Consider the following 24,604-nt stretch of genomic DNA (forward strand, 5'->3'; position numbering starts at 1 on the left):
CTGGTGCTCCAATGTGGGTCTCTGTCTCTCTCTCCTTTCATTGCCTGATGAAGGTTAATATTTAGGAGGATGCCTATATGTTTTTCTTTGGCTTCTCCTTCTTATTTAGCTTCTCTAGGATCTCTAATTATAGGCTCAATGTCCTTTATTTGTGGCTAGAAACCAAATATTAGTGAGTACATCCCATGTTCCTCTTTTTGGGTCTGGCTTACCTCACTCAGGATAGTGTTTTCTATTTCCATCCATTTGTATGCAAAATTCAAGAAGTCCTTGTTTTTTACTGCTGAGTAGTACTCTAATATATATATATTCCATACTTTCTTCATCCATTCTTCCATTGAAGGGCATCTAGGTTGTTTCCAGATTCTGGCTATTACAAACAATGCTGCTATGAACATAGTAGAGCATATACTTTTGTTGTATGATAAGGCCTCTCTTGGGTATATTCCCAAGAGTGGTATTGCTGGGTCCAGGGGTAGGTTGATCCCGAATTTCCTGAGAAACCGCCACACTGCTTTCCAAAGTGGTTGCACAAGTTTGCATTCCCACCAGCAATGGATGAGTGTACCCCTTTCTCCACAACCTCTCCAGCAAAGGCTATCATTGGTGTTTTTTATTTTAGCCATTCTGACGGGTATAAGATGGTATCTTAAAGTTGTCTTGATTTGCATTTCCCTGATCACTAAGGAAGTTGAGCATGACGTTAAGTGTCTTTTGGCCATTTGAACTTCTTCTGTTGAGAATTCTCTGTTCAGCTCAGTGCCCCATTTTATAATTGGGTTGATTAGCCTTTTATGGTCTAGCTTCTTGAGTTCTTTATATATTTTGGAGATCAGACCTTTGTCAGTTGCGGGGTTGGTGAAGATCTTCTCCCAGTCAGTGGGTTGCCTATTTGTCTTAGTGACAGTGTCCTTTGCTTTACAGAAGCTTCCCAGTCTCAGGAGGTCCCATTTATTCAATGAGGCCCTAAATGTCTGTGCTGCTGGGGTTATACGTAGGAAGTGGTCTCCTGTGCCCATGTGTTGTAGAGTACTTCCCACTTTCTCTTCTGTCAGGTTCAGTGTGTTCAGACTGATATTGAGGTCTTTAATCCATTTGGACTTGAGTTTTGTGCAAGGTGATAGATATGGATCTATTTTCATTCTTCTACAGATTGACATCCAGTTTTGCCAGCACAATTTGTTGAAGATGCTCTCTTTTTTCCATTGTATACTTTTAGCTCCTTGGCTTACATTTCTATATCACTGTTCATCATTCAAGGAAGTGAGGACAGGAACTCAAAGAGGGCAGGAACCTGGGGGCAGGAATTGATGCAGAGGCCACAGAGGAATGCTACTTACTGGCAGGCTTGCCTACCACCCGATCTTATGGGGACCTTTTCTTTTCTTTTTCTTTTTTAAACGTCTTCATTTCTTTTTATTTTTTTAAGATTTATTTATTTATTATGGATGCAGTGTTCTGCCTGCATGTATGTCTGCATGCCAGAAGAGGACACCAAATCTCATTATAGATGGTTGTGAGCTGCCATGTGGTTGCTGGGAAAAACTCAGGACCCCTGGAAGAGCAGCCTGTGCTCTTAACTTCTGAGCTGTCGCTCCAGCCACTGGAGACATTTTCTTAAATGAGGTTCCCTCTTCTCAGATGCCTTTAGGTTGGGTCTAGTTGATGTAAAACTACCCAGCACACCTATGCTCTAAGATCTGTCCTTTTGCGCTGTTAGACAGAGGCAGGCACTGTGCATTGGGTTGTGTGAAGTGAGGCAGTACCTACACACGGGGACAGTAGACTCACACATCTGATTGGAGAGGTGTTTTGGAAGTGACCCCATGGAGATTTGTCAGTGGACCCAATGTGACTCGTGAGGATAAGAGAGGATGCTGTGACTGGGGCTGAGTCTTTGAATTGGAGAGGCTCAGGAGTAGGGAGCCCAGAGCCCCCTCTTGTCATTGGAGTTTGGAGGTGATGGGATAAGATCAGCTGCTGCAGAGGTCCCAGTGCTGAAGGCAGTGGACGAAGCCTGTGTTCTCAAATGTAAAGTTTACACTTGTCCAGGTAGAGTGGAGCCAAGACAGCTGCGGATGTCAGTAAGAAAAATAGTTTATCGCTCACAATTCTGCAGAGGAAGGATCACACAACAGCCCATAGGGCCATATGAGAAAGGACCAGAGAGCAGGGAGGAAGGGGACAGTGCATGCAGGATCCCTTATAGCAGTTTCTTCAGGGGAGACTAGTTGAGGCATAGGAGGAAGATTCGGGGTCAACTAGTGTGGAGGCATGGAGCCCAGTTGTTATCTGCTACTCAGTCCTGGGGTGATCATAGCCAATGGATAGTTGCTAGTTAAGAGTCTAATCTAGGAATAGAATTAGAATGTGGTTAAGGTATGGCCTCTAGATTGGTTGGTTTGTGATTAAAGCATGCAGCCAAGCCTCTTATGACTGGGAATGAGTTAACCTTTGACAGAGCTGGGCAGGGTGCTCCAGGATGAGAAAGGCCCCACACATCCAGACATTGGAAAGTTAAAAGGCACAGCTAACATACAGCCAACCCTTCTAGCATGAGCAGTGTGACTAGGTAGAGATCTGGCAAAGACTTTCACGAGTGAAGGTGCATCACTCTTTAGTGAGGGGAAGATCTTTGACACAGGGATGATTGCTGCCCCCATCCGCTCAGTGAGTCTAAGAGCCAAAGCCCAGTGAGCTGCTAGGGGATGCTGACAGCTCACTTCATCTTTAGATGAGGCAGAACCAGCTGACGGTTTCCAATGGGCTGGAAGTGAGGGAAATGCTGCAGAAGGCACGGGAGGGGAGTACAGAGAGAACAACGGTGCACTTGCCTGGATTGGGGTGCCCTAGGGGGTGGCACTTAAGCACTTTGTCATACAGCAGGTACAGAAGAGACTGTACCTGTGAGTGAACACCATCAAAGGTGAATGCAGGTGTCCACAGCCACCACACACCCTGACTTGTGCCACATAGAAATCCTAGTTTAGCCATTCATTACCCCTTAGGAAAGGGCAGCATAGCTTAGTGCCAGTCTAAAGAGTTGCACTGACCTATCTTTTTCCCAAATAAATGCTTCTAGCCTCATAGCTTACAAACAAATGAGGAGAAATAAAATCAAGATTTAGAACACCAGAGGACCGAAGAGTAAGAGGGATTCTGCCAGGTGTAGCAAGAAGCTAAGTGGGAGGTAACAGAAGGATGAAACGGACCTGAAGAAAGGAAGGGCTGCTGCTTTCAAACAGAACAAGGGTAGGAAAGGCCCCAGCCCTCTAATTGGCCCCAGCCCACTGGCAGTGTAGCTTGGTAACAACTCTTTGGTGAGAGCCCCCCGTGTGCAAGACACAGTCCTACCCTGTCTTCTGGTCATTGTATCAAGGTCTGTTACATGAGGATGCTTCAGGAGACCAGGAAGGTAGCAGGCGGGGCAGGAAATGTGAGCTTTCCTGGTCTGGACTTACTGCTGAGGAGTTTTTCTGGAGGAGGCCCAGGAATCAGGGATGGTGCGTGCCATCCCTGTGGTTGGGAGCCTGCCATCATCTCACGGTGAAAATGAGAGGACCAGAGGACAGGGCAGGCTTGGTGATGCAGGCACTCACACATCTGCTGTGCACCCTCCTGTGCTGGTGAACATCTGTGTGGTGCCTCGGTGAGCACCTGTGGAGGATGTGTGTGTGCTCACTGTTCTTCAGATCGTGTTTCCTAGGTGTAGGGGGCTGTCATCATAAACAAGGCAGTCACAGCCCTGCCCTCGTGAACCAGCAAGGCAAGGAAGGAAAATCACACTTAAAATTTATATCCCAGAGCACTGTGGAGTATGCAGATGTTGGTGTGCTTAACATTTCAAAGACACACGTTCCCTAAGATCAGCTGTACGCTTCCTCCCCTAGGAGTTTCACAGAGTGATTCAGTTTTGCATGGAAATAAACAAGAGTCAAAAAGCTTCCCTAGGAACCCGGGGAGAAAGCTTTTGCCACTCAAGTGTAAGGACCTGAGTTTGGATCCCTACCACCCATGTAAATGTTGGATGGGGGTAGTGGCCCACCTGTAATCCCAGCATGGGATGGTGGGGGAGGTGTCGGGAACAGAGAGGATCCCCAAAGCAAGCTGACTCCAAAGACTAAATGAATCAGCAGGCTCTTGCTTCAAGCAAGAGAATATTTAAGATGGAAAGCAATCACAAAAGACCCCTGAAGTCAACCTCAATCCCCCATTTGCACTTCCACCTGCTCATATATATATATATATATATATATATATATATAGCCCACACATACACCACAAACATATATGAAGAGGTGTTCAGGGCTCCAGGTGAGTCCTGAGGTCAGAGGCGCAGCCCTGTGCCAAGTAAAAGATCAAGCCTCTTGCATATGACATATGGATCTAGTGCCCTTTAGAGGAGGGTGTGAAGGATATGCTAAAGAAACCCTAAGTTGGCTGAGTTCTACCTCGTTTCTGGTTGCCTGGACTAGGATACCAGCCTTGCTTACCTGACAGCACCATCAGCAACCACAGGTGTCTTGTTCTCAAAGAAGTTTCTGCTCCTGGCATGTCCCCACACCCCTACAGGGGAAGAGTGGGGTTTCCCTCTGCCAAGGCTCTTCATCAGGTACCTGTTGGGAAAGAGCCACAGCTTGGGTTCACCCAACATGAGTGCTCTGTGGGAAGACATGCACCAGATGTGTGAAGATGGTGAGTTATGAGCATCACTCTGTTCAGCTGGAAGTTCATCCTGATGAGAGCTTCCCAAGCATCAGCATTGGGGAAGGCAGGGAGAAGGAGGAGGATGCCCGGTGGGAGATGTAACATTAGAGCATGAGTAGCCGTACTGGTTCTCCAGGTGAGAAATGAGCCTTGTGACGTGGGAAGGAGAGTGAGGCACCTACATGCTCAACAGCTGGGGAAGAAACTAGCACCAAGGTGGTGGAGAGAGATCCTTAGGAAAAAGTATCTCTGCCAAAGAGATTTTAATGTTTAAAATTTCCAAGAGACATCATTATAAACCATATAAGTGGCCTCAAGTTGGATACGCGCAGTTAAAAAATACTAACAATTCCATCGTATATAGTGAGTGGTCTTAATTTAGAAATATCTCTAAAAATATTTGAGGCATGCTCGGCAGTGGTCATGCATGCCTTTAATCCCAGCACTCAGGAGGCAGAGGCAGTTGGATCTCTGTGAGTTTGAGGCCAGCCTGGTCTACAGAGCAAGTTCTAGGAGTAGCTCCATAGCTACTGGGAAACCCTGTCTTAAAAAATAAAACAAAGCAAAACAAAATATTTGAGGCAGAATCATTGACTTTTATCATTTCTTGAGTTTAGTTTTAAAAGGTTTTAGGGGAGTGTTTGCTTGTTTGTGTTTGTTTTTGAAGTGGAGTCTTTCTATATTGCCCAAGCTGGCCTCAACTGAGCTCAAACTGTCCTCCTAGATATCTGAGACAGCGGTGTGCTTCCCTGCTCAGCAGAAGGTTGCTCTTTGGGGGCCAGACTAAGCACGTTACATCCCTGAGTGCCCTCGATCTGCCCAAGGACCCCTGGAGAACAGCACTGTGATAGACTCCCATACAGAAAGAAAAACTGAGGCACACAGATAATCCATGGTTTCCCAGAGGTGCTTTGGCTGCTAGGTTCAGGAACGCCACTAGCTGTTCAGCTCGTCCCACAGGCTGTGATGCTGTTAGGTCCAGGAAGTACCTGGGTCACCAAGGGTAGCATGTACTTGGCACAGAACTTGCTTCACATCCTGGAAGATTCCATGTTCCCTCTAACAATGACAAAAACATTTCTTCTAGTACCTGTCCTAATAGGGCACAATGAAAATGTGTTAAATGGATTAATTGATTGTGCTGCTTGTCACTAAGATGAGTTTAAAAGATGTGTGTGTGTGTGTGTGTGTGTGTGTGTGTGTGTGTGTGTGTGTGTTTCAGCAATTATCAGTCTATTTTTCTTTCCCAAGCAGGAGGAGCACAACATGATCCTCCATCAAATTCAATTTCATTTCACAATACCACATTATACAAGAGATTCTCTCACAGATAAAACAAGGTTGTGGGGTTCCCTGCACACAAGGAACTCAGCTGTATCAACACTGACTCACAGGGGAAAGGGGAAGAGATGAGTCACAGAAATTAGCCTCTGAGCACCTGAGTCAGCAGCAGCAGTCCTTTCACAGGCTGCAGTGACCACTTCGCAGCTGATCTGGGGCCTTAAAATAGAAACACAAAGAAAAAAGCTTCTCCAGTATAGTGGTTCACACTTTTAATCTCAGCACTTGGGAGGCAGAAACAAGTGGATCTCTGTGATTTCAAAGTCAGCCTGGTCCACATAGAGAGTTCCAGGACAGCTGGGACTACATAGGGAAACCCTACCTCAAAAACAAACAAACAAAAACAAAAAAAATGAGAGAGAGAGAGAGAGAGAGATTGAGAGATTTAAATCCTTGCTATCTCTACATTTTCTAGACTGGGTAATGAAGCATCATGTAATGCTAACAACAGGCAAATGTATACTGCTGGAGAGGGGTTCCTTTTCCTCAATGGTGTAGCCTCTGTTATGTTGCTCTGACTCAAGTCTATAACCGAGCCCAAGCCTATGCTCACAGAAGCAACTCTGATACTCTGATTAAATGCAATGGAGCATGCTTGTGCATTCACACACACAGAGAGAGGAAAGAAACTGCAGTGGGGAGGAAATATGATCAAAGTACATATACGCATGCTTATGTAATTTGAAAGAAATAATTAAAAACAAAGCCCTAGAGTCGCAAATGGTAGTACATATTTCAGTCACGAAAGTTGAATGAGCAGTTGAAAGTGAGCCCGAAGTGCCTCAGCTGCTGTTTGGGATTTGCTGATGACACAGACTGTTAAAGAGCCCTCCAGTAAAAAGCTACCTCATTTAAGCCACTGAGCTGAGCGCAGAGGTCAGGTACAATACGATGAATCCCGGGACTAACACAGGTGCTTACAAGCAGAGGTGGAGAAAGGCCTGGGAAAATAAGGAAGCATGGCCAGCTGACACCATGCAGGCAGTATACCATTGTCCCCAGGGCCAGGACATGCCTTCCACACCCATCTCACTGCCCTAACCCAGCAGCTGGGTCTGCTGAAGGCCAGCCGGAGGGCCACTGCAGCCTGGAAATCTGACAGGGCAGTCAGGACGAGCCTGTGTGTTAGATTCTGAGCTGTCAGTGCCTGGCTCAAGTCAGGTGGCCTCTGGCAACAGGTGTCCAATGCTAAATGATTTCTGCCCTGGCAGCTGGTCAGCATCCACAGAGATGGATAGAGTGAGTCTCGGTGGACCCTGAGACCCGTACGAAAGCGTGGCAGTTTGACTTTGGAACTGGCTAATTTGAATCAGGATAGGTTTCTGTGGGAGCCGGGAGAAGTGTGCGCAGAGATGACAAAGCATCTGCCAGACGCCAGCAGGAGGCTCCCACATGACAAGCAGATATTGTAGTCATGGTATCTGTCTGCATAGGATTAGATCCCAGGCTGAGGTCAGAAGGTGACCCCCTGGAGCAGGTTGATTGGCCCACCTCCTGCGAGCTGCAAACACGGAGGTGCCGATAAAATGCCAATTAGATGCAGAAGCAGCAAAAATCCATCTCGCCTTTGGCCCCTTTCCCCCCCCCACTTTCCTTATTTTATTTTCCTCCTCTCTCTTGCCTGGTAATTAAGCCTAGAACCCTGTACATGCTAACTGAGCACTTTACCACTGAACTAGATTCCCAACTTCTAAATATTTTATCATTTTAGACAAGGTCTTGCTAAATTATCCAGGCTGGGTGAGAACTCGCTATTGTAATCGAAGCTGGCCTCGAGCTTGCAATTGCCCTGTCTCAGCCTGGAAGGTGCTGAGATTACGAGCCTGTACCACTTTGCCTGTTGGAACACCGCATTTCCTTTATCACTTGCTAAAGCTGTCGGTCAGCTTCCCGTACAGCATTGCACCTTTAATGTCCTGGTGCCATTTGGTGTCTGTGGCCTGATAATCCCTTCCACAGGTAAGTTTTCAAAAGGAGGAAAAGGGGAAGAGTGGTGCGTATTAGCTCAGGTGTGTGGGCGGATGAGCACCAGCTGCATGCAGGGTTACAGATTGTCGGTGTCTGTATGGGAGCTGAATCCCAGGTCTTTATCTGCTAAAAACATGAACAGAGGACCATTTAGGGTTATGTCAAGCCCATGTATTCAGAATTGATCCACTATAAAAAGGCTAATGTCATTGACTTCATGTGCCCTACCTGAGCCTGCAACACCCTGAGAATGCTTGTGTACTGAGGGTGCTGTACCCTGAAGGATGCTGTGCACTGTGTGGTCTAAGCCTGTCCACCCTGAGGATGCTGTGCACTGTGTGGTCTAAGCCTGTAGCACTCTGAGGATGCTGTGCACTGTGTGGTCTGAGCCTGTAGTGCCCCGAGGATGCTGTGCACTGTGTGGGCTAAGCCTGTCCACCCTGAGGATGCTGTCCACTGTGTGGTCTAAGCCTGTAGCACCCTAAGGATGCTGTGCATTGTGTGGTCTGAGCCTGTAGCACTGTAGGGATGCTATGCACTGTGTGGTCTGTGTCTGTAGCACCATGAGGATGCTGTGTACTGTGTGGTCTGAGCTTGTAGCACTGTGAGACTGCTTTGTACAGGGTGACATATTTTTACCTTTTGGGGTGACTTTTAGCCTCAGATCTCAACAGATAACATGGGGATCTGACATGCTGAGGCTTCTGTATCATTCTACTGAACTCATTCCACAGATTCAGAGAAACTGAGGCCCAGAGCAATAAAGTTACTCACTTAAGGTCACAAAAATCTGCTTATGTATTTCCAACCTCATTTTTACATTGGATTGGGAGAAGCCTCAGTTTGTGAAGAGCATTGTTCACCTTTGAGTAACTTCCTATTGTGTTTAATTACATTTGGGTCTTTGTCTTGGTTACTGTTAGTTTTCTTTTGGGCCTCTCTAGAATTTTTTAACTGTCCAGAACTTGATCAAACCCAGAGAATCAACAACTAGAGTCCTCTATTTCAGTCAGAAATGGCCCAAGCCCTGCCCATACTCAGTTTCATGTGCACACATGGAAAGGTCATCTCCACAAAGTTTGATTGACCCTGCTCCCTCTCTGGGCTAGACTTTGTGTCCTTTCTGTCTGCCTGCTTAATGGAAGTCCCAGACTGGGCTGAACTTCAGCTCAGTGGTGCAGCGTGTGTTTAGCATGCTTTCCTCCCCAACAAAATAGCTTCTTGGGGCCCAAAGTGTCGTTCTTCTCCATAATGACCCCAACTGCCCCGTGCGTGTTTGTCCTGTGAATGACGCCCCTGTTGAATCACAGACAGGGAGGTGTGTTTGTGTACACGGGTATCGCCCCAAAACCAAATACTCCACAAGACAAATAAGGAAATGGCTTAAGGGTACAACTAATTTCATAACGCATTTCCAGTTAGTTTTATTCCCTTCCTGTATTTTATGTATGAGTAAAATGTCCCAGTACAGTGGACTAAGCAGGACACACGTGATTCTTACTCAGAGAATTGCCTTACTAGTCTCTCACCAAAATGTGGGTTTAATGAGCCCTCAAAGAAGCAGCCCATGCAACTGCTGAAATCATGTGGGGTTCCTTAAACAGCCACCCAGAGACAGCTCTTTTGACTCCTGGATATGGACACCAGAAGGACGAAGTCAGTGAACACAGAGGTGTGCACATCCACGAGTACAGTAGTAGCATGGTTCACAATAGCCAAGACGTGGAATCAGCCTAGGAGCCCATCAGGGGGTGAGCAGATAAAGAATAGGTGGCGTGTATATGCAATGGAGTTTTATTTAGCCATAGAAAGAACAAAGATGATACTTTCAAGAAAGTGGATAAAACTGTAGGTCATCATATTAAGTGAAATAAGGCAAGATCAGAAAGATAAACAGTGCATATTTTCTTTCATATATAGAATCTAGATTAGAAATAGGTATGTAAGGCATGAGAACAGAAACTACTTGGGGAAAGAGCAGTAGAGGATGGTATGAGTGGGTGATAGGAGGAAAGATCAAATATATGAAATACACTAACGAAAACATTACAGTGAAATTGATTCTTTTGTATAGTAGATGTATGTTAATGCACAAAAGGGCTACCCAGATAGGAAGCTCGTTGATATTAGATTCTCCCATTAGACAAGAAAATAGTCTATTATGTTGAAACTTTATGGGCAAATGATCAGCCTTATAGTACCATGAACCAATTTTTAAAAATTGTAACCAGTTATATATATATTTATTACTAAAAATGTAGATGACAAAATTCCCTTTATTGCGAACCCTGTGATCTACTCTATTACCTTCTCACCAAACTACCCCCAAATTCTCTTTACATTTTTTCCAGTTACTATATTTCATTTCAGACTTGAGACTTGTAAAGCACACAGATGACTTGAGAGTCATTGGTGCTTCTTTGGATCAAATAAAGACATAAAACTATAAGGAAGTCACTTGCAAGCGGTCAGTCTGCACACAACCATGAAGATAACTGGTGGTAAATTAAGAAGAGCCCCCAGCACCAGAAAAAAAAAGAACCAAAATAGAACAGAGAACTCAATCACAGGTTATTCAAATTGATTGCTCTACAGTTTAATCTTAAAGAGCAGCCATCACACCTACTGCCAGCATTATCCACAGTAAGGGGCAGTGTAAGGCTTAGGCTTCAATGGACTCTGTCCTGTTTATTTCCTATCTAACTATCCTCAGAGGGATCCGAGCCATGACACAGCAGGAGATGCAGGTGCGTTTGAATGGCACCCTTCTTTCTTCGTCCTGATCTCCAGTAAGGCCAGTGCTTCATAGTTGACTTTCAATCTGGAAATTGTTTTCAGCTTTGCCGTAGGATCTCTCTGCAATGCCTCTTCCGGGCCTGTGCTGATATTCCAATGGAGGGGAAAGAAGCTTGTTCCATGTACCAGTTTTTAGCTGCAGATTTCACTGGACAGTTCCACAGCTACTGACTGGTGTAAAAGCAGACCTAGGCTTAGCTCGGGTGCATCCCAGGAAAGAGAGGAGAATGGGAATGTGAGATAGAACCCTGCTGCTACTGTTGAATCACACGTCATCACATTCTGCCTTATGTGAGCTGAGGCAAGCATGGGAAGAGGTTGCCTAAGCTGAATACTAAACTGAATCAGCTCCTATTCAGCTTAAAGAAACAGAATGGAATGGCGATGTCAGCCTGTAATCCCAGCTCTAGGGAGGCTGGGGCAGAAGGGTTTCCCTGAGTTCTAGTCAAGCCTGGGCTTCCTGGTTGGACCTCCTTGAAAAGAAGAGGGAGGAGGAGAGAGGAAGAAGAAGAGGAGGCAGAGGCAGGCGGATCTCTGTGAGTTCGAGGCCAGCCTGGTCTACAAGAGCTAGTTCCAGGATAGGAACCAAAAAGCTACGGAGAAACCCTGTCTCGAAAAAATCCAAAAAAAAAAAAAATGTTACAGATTTAGAGAGATGACTTGCTAATTAGCATTTACTGCTCTTGCAGAAAATACATATTCAGTCCCAGCTTTCATATTAGGTAGCTCACGATAGCCTATAGCTCCAGTCGCAGGGTATCTGATATCCCTGGCCTCCACATGCACCTGCATGCATACAATGCATATAAACTCATACTGGCAATGCATACACATAAATACAAAATAAATCATTTAAAAACACACAGAGACTCTCTCTCTCCCCTTCTCCCTATCTATTTCTCTCTCTCTCTCTCTCTCTCTCTCTCTCTCTCTCTCTCTCTCTCTCTCTCTCTCTCTCTCTTTATATGATGAGCCATCTCACCAGCCCTAATCCTGCTTTTTAAGAATACCAAAAGCATGGATGCTATAGAAAGAATTCTAAAGGCCAAGTCCCATACTTACTTGTGCTAGTATTGGTACCTAATGGGATGTCAGTACTAGAGCAGAAAGGATGGTTGCGGTCATTGGCCATATGAACACATGCCAATCAGAGATCCCGGTTTGGTACTGAAATTGGTTTTATCACTTTGCCACTCCTGGGTACCACCAGGGTCTTGTGTCAAGACAGTGGGACTTATCAGGGTGCCTGTTGTGTGTGAGGCTCCTGTGCCCACCGTGAGGAGTTGGAATGCCTCTGTACCCCTATCAGTGACTGCCACCTTTCCCAGGGTATGACAGCAGGCCCTCTCTGTTCCCCACAGCCTGGCCCAGTGTTAACCGGGAGCTTCCCCTTCTGGAAGTCACTCCCCATAATCAGTCCTGAGTGCTCTTCCATCAAGAGCTATTTTCAGTAAACTGATCTCCCAACCTCCATGCCATCCAAATCAGAGATCCTTTTGCTTATTTCTGCTTCAGGGCTTTTCAAGCATGAGACGCACGGGGCAGATGTGGCTTTCATCTGCCTTATGTGGTTTTGATATTTTTGGTTGAAATATTCCCTATCCCTGAGCATTAGAGATATGTTCTTTCCAGGCCCTAGGCCGTGGCCAGGTTTGGATTTTTGAGGTGGGGGTCTCATTCTGTATTGCAGACTGGCCTGAGGTTCACTAGATAGCCCCAGTGGTCTTGAACTCAAAACAATTCTCCTGTGTCAATCTTCTGAGTACAGGGATTATAGGTGTGAGCCTCCATGCCTTTCTCTGTCAAGGTTTTTACACTTTAGAGTGTTATTATATCATACTTGTGTCCTGAGAAATTCCATCAAATTCCCACTGTGTTACCAAACTGACAGGCTCCCAGGCCTTCCCAGGAGCCACAGCTCAGTCCTTTATGACTTTTCCATACATTTGAATACATCTTAAAAGCTAAGTGTTTGGTGCCTGTACCTTGGGCTTGTGCCTTTCTGTATACCCCTAGAAATCCTCAGAAGGACAGTACTTGCCAATATCAGCTGTCTTTGTGGCTTGGCATACTGCTTTGCTGTGTCTGAGGTTAAGGAAGTGAGCTCTCAATTCATCCAGTCTGCTGTCTGATGGCCGAGTGTCCTGAGCAATGCTCATGGATATTCTCAGCCTGAGCTTTCCCAGCTGCCCAGTGGGTAAACAGTACCGCTCCATCAGTAGCCTGGTAGAACAGTACCTGCACTCACCAGCCTGGTGATGGAAGGTGGCTTGCAGGATTGCCTGCTGTTGGAGGCAATTGTGTGGCTGTCATGTACCCACCTATATCTCCTGAGAGACTACAGTCCTGATTTTCCTTCACCCTGGTCCTGTGGCTGCTGGTCCTTCCATTCCCCACTATCAGTAGCTCCGTATCTGTGCCGGTTCCTTCCTCATTTGTCTTCCTCTCCCCTTTCTTCCCCTTTTACCTCATCTCTTCCCATCTCATACCCAGCCTGCTGCTTTACTAGCTTACACCTCCCCAAATCTAGTACAGTTTCACGCCCCTGTGCCATCCCTCTCAATCCCATATCCACACATAGCACACAGCATGAACCAGCACTCGCTTATTCTCTAAAACAGATCCAGTATGGCTTTGCCTCTCTTTTGAGTCTCAACCTTTGCCTTCTTCAGTTGCCCTGTCCCAGTCTATGTCATACATATAGGGTCTGGTCCTGGTCACTCTAAGCTCAGTGTGTGTATACTTTATTGTATTTACAGAGGTCTCCCTCCATAATACTTGAAATCAACAGTAGCTGCATCACAGATGATCCTACGGTGGCAATGCCCAGTTTACATCACAACAACAACAAATCATTTAGTGCCCAGCAAGAGTCTGATCTCATGAGAGGCCTACACCCATTTCTTCAAACATGAAGGATTACCATGCCTGCAATCCAAGCCTATCCTAAAGGCTTTGCAATCCTAAAAGACCTTTAGTTAGAATTGTTTGAGTTATACAGACCCTGTTGTCTGAGGACCCAACCGTAGGGGTGATGAATATGGGCTAAAGACTGAATGGGTACTAGGGATGACACAGTGTCCCAGAGATCTGTCAATCTGGACGTCACTGGACCACGCCTACTGAGTGCAGTCTGGTCTCTGCCTATGACTCTGAAGCCTGGGACAAGAGGAAAAATCTTCTCCTGTGGGTCAGGTTGTCCTGGGTCCAGCAGTTTCCCTGGGAAATTCTGAGAACAGAGATGGCTGTTCTGTATATATAACACAGGCCTTGATTTGAACAAAATGATACTTCTCAAACACCATTGATTTATGATTAGTCGTAAGGTTAGTATCCATAAACACTGGGTACAAATAATGTTACATTGACCCTTCCCCCCATTATTGTATATTTTAAGGTTTGACAGACAATCTACAAAGTGACCTGTGCTGTCAGACTAGCAAAGGCTAGAGGAGGTCCTAACACAAATCACAGGGTACTGGAATCAAACACAGATGTGGCTATACTGATATTTACATTAAACTGTAAGGTTTTTAAGACCATATATTGAGGGGAAAAAATGAATGTTAGTGATCTACAATCTCAATAAATTAAGAAAAGATACTACATACCCTAAATCCAAATTTATTAGCAAGATTGAATTTAAGCCAAAGGCATTGGCATTTGTTCTATTATTTCATTATAAAAAAATATGATTTTAAAATTCCATATTTTGCTGATAGCATTTTAGGGTGTTTCTACTTATTCAAGTTTTGTTTTCCAAATTCATTTTTAATAAATACAGACCAGTAAACAGTTTTGATTATTGTTTTTTAAATGCCTGTAATTTGAAATATATTTTATTATAACTTTCCATTTGGGGATGGAGGACCCAACATTCAGATCATAGCAATAGCCACTTTTTCCAGATGATAGATCCACTTAAAGACTCTCGTGAATTGGCAAGGCAGGCGTCAGATCATCATGGTAACTTCTTACCAGAATCCATCCTGACTTTCCCGATGACACATAATTAAAATGAAACAGAATGGAGGCCATTCAGGTATTCCCCTTGTGTCTTCGCAGGATATTCCCTGAGTCTCTCCGATGGCTAATGGCTACCCAGCAGTTTGAGTCAGCAAAGAAGTTGATCCTGTACATCACACAGAAGAACTGTGTGAGCCCCGAGAGTGACATCAAGGGAGTAATGCCGGGTAGGTACGCTGCAGCTGACCAGGGTGCCTGAGGGCTGATCTTGTCCAGAATACCTGTCCTGGCTAGTGTTGGGTCTATGTTCCTGTGCCCACATGGTTTGTAAAGGTTTGGAACGACAGCAGTGGCTGCTGAAGTCTGAGAATGAAAATCAACTGAAATTCTCTCCACTCTAGGAGCGAGTTTCCTTCATAATCAGGTGAACACACTCACCACGTCCCTTAGAGCCCATACAAAACCAGAAGCTGGGTGTGAGTTGGATGTGTACCCTATCTTTATCAGGCGTATTCGGCTCTGTGACACCCAGCACCTCCTTTCATGACAACCTACCATGTTTAAAGCCTTGGCTCCGGGCGTGGATGGTGTAAGTGACCTCTCTGCTTGAGTACGCTCTTCCAAGGGCTGCCACTGTCTATTCATGGCCATGACCTATTTGTTGGTCAAGGGAAGAAATGGAAACATGAACTATTTTTGTAGTGTGGTTCAGATCCATAGAATTCTTGTGAATCAGGGCATCAGCATAAGCTAAGTGGGGCTTTCAAGCTGGGAGTCTGTAAATGTTACCAGGAAGTTCTTCACAGCCAGGTTCCTGGCTCCTCTCTGTCATATCAAGATACTGACTTAGAAGATCTGAAAGAAGCCCCAGGAATGCGCACTTGTAGTGAGCTCTAGAAGACACTCTAATGCAAGGGACCTAAAAAGTCCCTTTGGAAAATGGCAGCTTTGAGCCACTAGGCTAACATGAAAACCTGTATGCTTTGTAAAATCCCCTAGGAAAGTACTATACAGTGGGGGGGAGGGGAGAATATGACTAGACTTTCCCAATGACTAGAATCATGTGACGACCATTCGCTCAGAATGCAGACATTTATTAAGCATCTGATGGCACACCTCACTAGCTCACACAGATGGGATACATACATGGGGGGGGGGGGTCTTAGATGTATACTCAGTTGAGAGGTCAAACACTAAAGCAGAAGAATAGAGGGTGGTGACAAGTGGCTGCCATCCAAGTGCCTAGGTTAAGCCTGGCTTTGAGACAGGTGAGCGGGAACCTGTGCCAGACAAGAGAATGTACCCTGCAGGTCCCCGTTTCCAACGGGGAGGGGAGTGTGAGCAACCTGGATCGTAAGAGCTGTTAGCACCCTTACTGGACTCCCATTCAGAAGATCTGCAGGCTCAGCAAGGGTGGCATGCCTATCTTGACTCTTGCCTAGGACACAAAGGCTGGGTCACAACCACTTAGTGGGTGAGATGTGGTCTGCCAAAGCCCTTCAACTCAGGCAGGAACAGTCAGGCAAACCAAAAGCTCTGAATTCCCTGGAGTGAAGGATGCAAGCCATGGCTGGTCTGCTTGACGAGTACTGTATGCTGGCTCTTTAGAGGGGCATCTGAGGCCCCCTTTCTCAGGAGCAGTGACAGTAAAGAAGACATGAGGCCTATGTGCCAGTCCCCTTCCAAGGGACTGATTAACATTGAGATCAGCTGATTCTTAAGGTTCCACCCTCCATGTGGCATGCCCATGAACCTGTTTCTTCACGGCAACACATTTACAAGGGATACTGCGATGCTCCCTGTTTACCGAGGAGGAAGCCATGGCACTGAGAGGACTGGGTTATCTTGCCAGAGGTCGGTTGGCTATTAAATGGTTGAGTGGGATTTGAACCCCACAAGTCCAGCCGAAGTGGCTTTCCTGTGCTGCTGAGAAGAGGGTGACCATGGAGACATATAGGAAAGAGTGCAATCAAGGAACCCTTGGGCCAGGCCTGCTTGGTTTAGACAATCTCATGGCTTCCTGCAAATTCCTGTCCTCAGGTCTCACTGCACATCTGTCTCTGGCCTTTTAATTAAATCATCACACCCCACTTCTTTCAGGTTAAAATGTTATCTGGAAAACACTTGTTTTCTCAATCCTAATTACACTGACTCATGTCCCTATTTTTGGAAAGTGATATTAGCTCTCCTCTCCCCGTATCCTTTGCTTATAAGTTTAGTTGGGGCTTATCTCTCTTCTGTGTCTCAGGCAGGGGGCCAAGTAAGAGGTGATTTGTCCCCTTTGGTGACTAACAAAGAGGAGAAAGCTTTCGCTCTTCACCAGGACGTGTCATCGTTATTGTGGTCACTGTGGGATGCGAATTCACCCTGGTTCTCTATCCCCACCCCCATCAGATGCAGTCAGACAATAGAATGCAAAACTGTCCAGCACTGGGGGAAGAGTCTGTATTCTCTGGGACGCTAACTTTCTTAGCTCAGAACGGCTTCTCCACTTATAATCATCTTCCCAGCGCCTCACACGGTCCCCGTCACGCTTGGGGCTCTTCCCTACCTGGTTCTCATGTACACTCACTGCTCTGGCTGCCACTCTGTTCTCCCTCTGTCAGCAGCTCAGGAACAACACAATCACATCATCACTACCCCCAGGGTCCTCAGGGTGTAGCCCCATACCTTACATGTAGATTTAGAGACCCTACCTAATCTTTACCTCCCCCAGGCCTCTGCTCTGTGTCCAGCTCCCATGCTCTTCTTCCCATAGGCCCCCAGCTCAGGAAAGTCCCACCCTCTCAGACCCTCTTCCCATCCTCAAGGCTAGGTCCTCAAGCCCAAATCAGCCATCATACTGTACACAACCTCCACCGCTGTCTCAGCTGTAAACAGGAGTTTGTCAACATTACCCCTCCCCCACAGAGCATCTGCTGCAGAGCCCAGGCTGTACCCCAACACCAAAGGAGATCCATGGATAGCTGCATTCCTTGAATATTCATGATGTATAGGAATCCAGGGCTCTGGAGCCAAGAAGAGGCAGGGCTGCTCCTCAGGGTGCCTCTGTGCAGAGAAGAGTCTTCAGCTGGAATGTAACAATGAGGGAGGAACCTCATGCCCTGTTAGTACATGCCAGTCTTGGGCTTATGCTAAAAGAAAACCTGATCTCCCCAGATTTCCCATTTCTATTCTTTTAAAGCTGTCTTGAGTTTTTATGTGAGCATAAGTGGAGGTCTTGGCAACATGTACAGCTGAATTAGACATTTGTGTGTGTTCCCAAAAGTCAGTCTCACAGTATCATGATATGCCCAAGTGTGATAGCTTGCCTTCCCAGCCTGATTCAAGATTTTGACCAATTACAGCAAGAGTAAAGACTGCTGTTTCTTGCTGTTTCTATGTTGCCTGTATCCCACAAAAAAAAAAAAAAGAAGGCCGACTAACCGTGTATCAGAGTCCTGCATAGTTATTACTTGCTTTCAGTAATTCTGAGGCCGGCAAGGAAACCTAGGCAAAGACAGGGAGGCCCAAGGAGATCTGAGAACATTTCATTCTTTTGGGGCCTCATAAGGAAGGATGCTTCAACTCTCTGTATTTTACAGGTAGACAGTGGGAACTAGAGAAGCTGAGTGTTGGGGAGCCAGTGAGATCCCATTCCCAATGTACTCCCTGGGAAGTTCCTCCATGAAGGATCACACAGTGGAGGGAGAGCATATATATGCATGGCCTTTTCTTCCCCATGGGGAGAGAGACATACAGGGAGCAAGAGTCATTTGACCTCTTGTTCAGAGCCCTCTGCGGGCAGCCTCATGGGAAAGCAAGCCAAAGGTATCCAAGCTCTCACTCCTGGGGAGGCTGCCCAGGCTATGCTTCCACTGTCTTCCTTATCTGCTGCTCTTGGGAAGATACAGAGGGACCAGAACCTCTTCACTGCCTCCTGCATCCAGAGCTCAGAGCTTGCACATCAGCCCTGTCATAACCTCAGGGCATAGCACGAGCCAGGACTGCCCTCCATTGGTGCCTAAAACCATGGATAACTTTAGACAGGCTTGGTTTTCCCTATAACTGCATATCCACAATAACATTTAATTTACAAATTAGGTACAGGAAGAGATTAACAAATAATAACAAAACTAGAACAATTATTACAATCTAATTTATGAGTTTCTCATTTCTGGAATTCCCCATTTGACATTTTCAGACTGGAGTTAGCCTTAGGGAGCTGAGACCTCCATGACTGTGGGCAGCTCTTCCAAGGAGGTTAAGAAGACACACAGAGATGAGCTTCTTCCCAGGCTGGGGGACCCTCGCTGCTCTCAGACCCCATGCCCTGACCACAGGGGTCAAAAAATGTGGAGCAGGAATAGACGCAACTGGCATCCCAACATTGTCTGCCTGTGTCTCAGTTTGAAATTCTCTGACAGCACTGAGCCAAGAAGGCTGAGGCTCTCTGCTCTGAGCTCCTGCCCTGAGCAGCAACCCGGGGCTGCTGCCTTATCAACTGCTCCGCACCTGTTTGCTTTTGTTTCCTAATGGAAGAAGCTTGGGCTAGAGAGACAAGAAGCTCCTTGTTTCCAGTGACCTAACAGGGTCTCAGTAGGTAGCTAATGCTTCCTACAATTTAGAATACAGGGTATGAAAAGTGTAGAGCTCAATAAAAATCAATTTAAAAAAAAAGAATTACATGGGTTTCAACCCAGAAGAAAACACTTGAAGCTGCAGAAGTTTGATGTTGTTGATGATGGGCCAGTGGTATGAGTAACAGAGACCCTGACAAAACATCAATAGTGCTGGAGAAGTTAATTTAATTCCCTCTAGAATAATGCAATTGCCACTGTAGACTACAGTCAATTCTTAGACTGGGCTCTAGGCTTTAATGCTATTTAAACAAAACAGAACAAAGCCCTTGGGTCATAATACAATTGCTATAGCTTCTTTGACATACTATTTCATCCACAATAATGTAGTAGCAGCTGCGTATGGACCACTTTTGAGGAAGAAACAACTTTAAACTCGCATAAACATGCTAACGGATGTTTGAGTTTTCCTCTTGGAAGACTGCTGAGAAAGGGTGCCTATGACAGCTGACTTCTGACCAGTGTGTGACGGTGAAAGTACCCAGATTGCTGGATCTGAGGATGTCTACCAGACATGTTTCCAAGCTCTTTAATAAACACAGTCCTGCACTATGCAGCAAAGTGTCTGTCACCGGAGGCCCCCGCACAGCTACAGTCCCTAGAACTTCCACAGAGTGGACCATTTTCTGAGCATTGTAGCTGTGGTAGAGTGAGATGCATTTCCTCATGCTTGTGGTGGTCTTCTGTGCACGGTTGCGCTGCCAGCTCTCTAGAACAAATATTGATGATCATTGTAAACCCAAGGCTTCAGAAACCAGATACACAGAGAGGGTAATCTATGCCTCCAGGCCTGGAAGGCTTCCTCTGTCGCTATTTCCACAGACAGTTTTAAAATTGAAGTGCTTTGTTTTGGAACTATTTCACATATATTGGTAAGTTGAGACAGTGCAGAACTCGTCTCCAGACTCAGTTTCCTCTGTTGCTTAGGTCTGATGTTTCCATAGCACATTTGTCAGAACGAGGAAACTGGACATAAGTCTACACGGTTGGTAGTCAAGTGCCAGCCTCTACTCGATGCTGGCTTCCCTATCACTGGCCCTGCATGCGCCAGGGTCCTGTCCCAGGTACAGTTAGTTGCTTTCAGTAATGGTGAGGCTGGCAAGGAAACCTGGGGCAGAGACAGGGAGGCCCAAGGAGATCTGAGAACATTTCATCCTTTTCTGGGTCTCACAAGGAAGGATGCTTCAACTCTCTGTATTTTACTGGTGGTACAGTGGGATCTAGAGAGGCTGTATGTTGGGGAGCCATCACCTGGCCACTGTCTTCTCTGGTCTTCTGGATTCCTCAATCTTTCCTTGTTTTCATGTCCTTGACAATTTTAATGCCACTGGCTCCTTGTGGACCTGGGAAGCATCCCTGCTGTTTTCTAAGCAGTGGATGACTCCCAAGGACATTCCTGCTAGAAAGCAGAAGGGCCCAGAAGGCTCTCAAGTAATAACCACTTAGCTCTTACCCCTTGAAGCATTTCCTATCTTCTGCTCTTCCCCCATTAGATTGACAGACAAGCCCCAGGACTTGAGCAAATTTCCAGCTAGGTTGGGGGGGACACTGTTAGTCAGAGCTAGGATAAGCCTCACCAGAGCCTCCGTGCCATAGCTTCAAACTCTGTCACATCTCTAAGCCTAACCTCTCGCATCAGGGCCACTTGCTGAGTGCTCCTCACTCCCTGGCCTCTGGGAGGGTCTGAGACTGGGGCCTCCCGCAGCCCTAGCCCTAACTGGGCCCTCCCTGAGTGGGGAGGTGAGTTCCCAGAGAGCAGGGCTCCACACGTGGGCAGACTGGGCAGGAGAGGCCCTGGGTGGGCAGATGCCTCCCTCACTGGGTCTTGGGACAGATTCACAGCCAGCCCAGAACAAGTTCAATGGCTGAGGTGAGGTTGTGTATAGCTTCTGTCTTAAGACATTCTCTCCCCCCAAGAGTAAGGTGTATATGGGCTTGTAGCTTTGTAGGCCTTTGAGCTGTAGGTGGCATAGGTGGTTACAGCCTCCGGGAGAAAGAAATTACCAGGACCTAACTTAAGCCTCAGTAGCCTAGACTGCCATCATGGGGTGATGTGTTTAGGCAAGATGAGTGGGCCATGTGTATCTGTGTGTGTCTGGCTTGGTTCTATAAGCAGAGCTTCAGTGGAAATGTTCACTGACAGCATGACCTTTTAGTTGTGGTGGGAAACTTGTCTGTGAATCTCCTGAACTCATTTCTAGCCAGAAAGCCTAGACCCTCTTCACTGGCTTAAAAGCAAAAGATCTCCTTTTCAAATGGTCCTGGATGGGTAAACCAAAGCTGTGTTGTAGCTGTATCTGGAACCTTCTGTCCCGCTCAAGCTCCTGGGTCTGTCTCTTGCAGAGCTAGAGAAAGAACTTTCACGGAGGCCCAAGAAAGTGTGCATCGTGAAGGTGGTGGGGACGCGGAACCTGTGGAAAAACATCGTGGTTCTCTGTGTGAACTCGTAAGTCCTGGGAAACACATATATGTAGGAGGATACAGAGAGACCCTCCTCCCACTCCTACATGAAAGCTGAATCCCAGCCTGCCCCACGCCCACCTGTCTCAACCTGTCTCTATGAAAGAGGCCCCAGAAATAGGCCCAGGCTGCCCATCTGTAGGTCTGAAGGAAGACAGGACTCAAAGATACCCACCACTTCACCAGGAAGCCTTAGGAACCAGCACTGAGCATCGCTCTCAGCCCAGCCACCTGCTTCATACCAGTGCCCTGCGCGGAGTCAGAGCTCCTAGGGCTTTGAACGTAAAGACGGGAGGAGGTCTGGCGAGTTCCTGCACACACCAGTGTCCTCAGAACAATGCCCTCCTTCTCTACATCTCATGAGAGTCACTCTGATAGCAAAAGTCTATTCACAGTCAGGTCCTATAGCACTGTCCAGCCAGGCACACAGAGGTCAGACCTGGAGCACCAACCAATAATGCCCTCTACCTGTCTGCTGGTCTGCCAACACGAGAGTAGTTAGTGAGCACACAGAAGGCACTTCATCCTAGCCCTGGGTAAGCAAAGGACCTCACCCATGTTTCTTTGATGTCTCTTCGAATTTACCCCCGTCGTGGGTTCACATGTGGTGACGACATGGTTTCCCATCACATATAAAGTGCTCTGTCCGGGCATCCCCTCATCTCAGTGCATACTACCCACCCTCTCCGTGTGTGTCTCCCGCAGACTGACAGGGTACGGGATCCACCACTGCTTTGCAAGAAGCATGATGGGCCACGAGGTGAAGGTGCCCCTCCTGGAGAACTTCTACGCTGACTACTACACCATGGCCAGCATCGCGCTGGCCTCCTGCCTGGCCATGTGTGTGGTCGTCAGGTTCCTCGGGCGCAGGGGAGGCCTGCTGCTCTTTATGATCCTCACCGCCCTGGCCTCACTTCTGCAGCTTGGCCTCCTCAACTGTGAGTAGGCTGGAAAGGGGAGACAAGGGAAGGATGCTGGGGACGGGGAGCTGGCATACGCAGGAGAGCTTGGAAGGCATGGCAGCTTTCTGTTTCTGTGACAAAACACTTAAGATAGCCAACTTAGAGAGAGGAAAGGTTTGTTTGGCTTATAGATTTGGAGTGTTTAAGTAGTCCACGGTTTGTTGAACCATTTGGGCCTGTGGTAAGACAACACTTCATGACAGGAGCATATGCGAAGGAAATCTACTCACTTCATGACATAGAAACAGAAGAAAGGGATCTGTGGTCCTAATGTCCTCTTTAAGGGCATATCCCCAAGTGCATGAGTTTCTCCCATAAGGCTCTTGTTCATAAAGGTCTGCTCCCAGTACTGCCCTGGGTGGAAACTAAGTTTTCAGTGTACGGCTTTTGGGAGACTTTAAAGATGGCCTTTGGGAGACTTTAAAGATGGCCTTTGAGAAATTTTAAAGATCCAGACTATAGTGGAGGGGTAGGATGGGACTTGAGGAAAGTTTTTCGTGACCTGAGCGATCATTCTGAAATCAACAGCCACAAGAATTTGCTTCAATAAGGATGAAGTTTAAGTAGAACATCTTGGCCCCTTCGTCTGAGGACTGCTGGGACTCCCCTTCTCCTCCAACCCCTAGGCCCATGACCCCCAAATCAGAGCCCTCCGACTGCTCTATAACACCCCAGCATGCCAGCCTCCATGTCCCAGTAAACAGGACTTCACCATGGGCAGATCACTTGTGAACTTCTCATATAAGAAGGAGAACAGGAGGAGAAAAACTCCGGACATTCTTGAGTGGGACACAGCTTTTCTACCAGTGTTCCCAAGGTTATCATTTATCAAAGTACTCTTCTGTAAATGTGACAAGTCACCTTAACACAAATCTAGGGAGTCCGTTTAATCCTCCGGTAACCTCTGTTTGGCCTCAGAAACAGCCACCCACATGTGTGCAAGAAAATCCCCCTGTCTCCTCTCTACCCGCCCAGAGCACAATGTAGAGCACTGGCGTCTTCTCATCCCAGACTCTTCCACTGGGACAGGCTCAGGACACTGCTGGGAAATGTGTCCCATTGAACACCCATCTTTGGAGGAAAGCTAGCCCAAGCTGCCGAGTAAGACTTACCTACTCTCCCTTTACCACTGACCACAACAGCCTTCCTGGAGTCCAGGTTATAGAAGAGCCAGTTTCAAATACAGGTGGTTTCCTAACTTAGGCATGTTCTTATGCATTCTGGACCTTGTTGGGCAGTGATCAAAATGAACAAGTGGTAGCCATTCTCCCCGCCTCCCTGGATGGACACTACCTAGCTGCCCTTCCAGAAAGTTTCTATCCAACTTACCCAGTTAGGGCAGATGTGGCAGGATAGCCTGTGGAGTATCCCATGTGCCCTCCTTGGCAGTGAACAAGAATGCCATAGAGACTCTGGGAAAAGGACAGGTAGCTGTGAGGAATAGGGTTTGGGGAGCAGAGATGCAGCCTGACAGGCCCACTCCCAGTACCCAGTGCCCCTTGGCACAGACCAAGAGTACCATTTGAATAACCTTGTCTGCAGAGATGCTCCTTTAGATCTGCTCGGGTCCTCACTCCCTCAGACTGCATTGTCTCCCAGACTACTGGCCACAGCCCTCTCTTTGCACAAAAAGGTCTTTGTTTAGTCCAGTGTGAACTCCTCTGCCCAGGCAGCCAGCACCAACTCAGACTTAAAAGAAAGTTCCCTTAGAAACAAGTCACGTGGGAAGACTCGGCAGTTGTCCCATACCTAACAAGCCTTCTCCATCTCTCCCCACTCTCTTTA

At 46.8% G+C, this 24,604-nt stretch overlaps 1 protein-coding gene across 2 annotated transcripts in view; it reads left to right on the plus strand.

Annotated features, from left to right (window-relative positions):
- Slc22a23 (solute carrier family 22 member 23) overlaps positions 1-24,604 on the plus strand; it is a 160,329-nt gene that overhangs the window by 122,329 nt on the left and 13,396 nt on the right. For both annotated transcript variants that reach the window (XM_075969913.1, XM_075969914.1), the window contains exons 5-7: positions 14,878-15,005; positions 21,741-21,843; positions 22,563-22,795. In XM_075969913.1, coding sequence (XP_075826028.1) covers positions 14,878-15,005; positions 21,741-21,843; positions 22,563-22,795 — 464 coding nt within the window. The remainder of the gene's footprint in view (positions 1-14,877; positions 15,006-21,740; positions 21,844-22,562; positions 22,796-24,604) is intronic.

The sequence above is a fragment of the Microtus pennsylvanicus genome, chromosome 4 (genome assembly GCF_037038515.1).
Source record: "Microtus pennsylvanicus isolate mMicPen1 chromosome 4, mMicPen1.hap1, whole genome shotgun sequence".
Classification (NCBI taxonomy): domain Eukaryota; kingdom Metazoa; phylum Chordata; class Mammalia; order Rodentia; family Cricetidae; genus Microtus; species Microtus pennsylvanicus.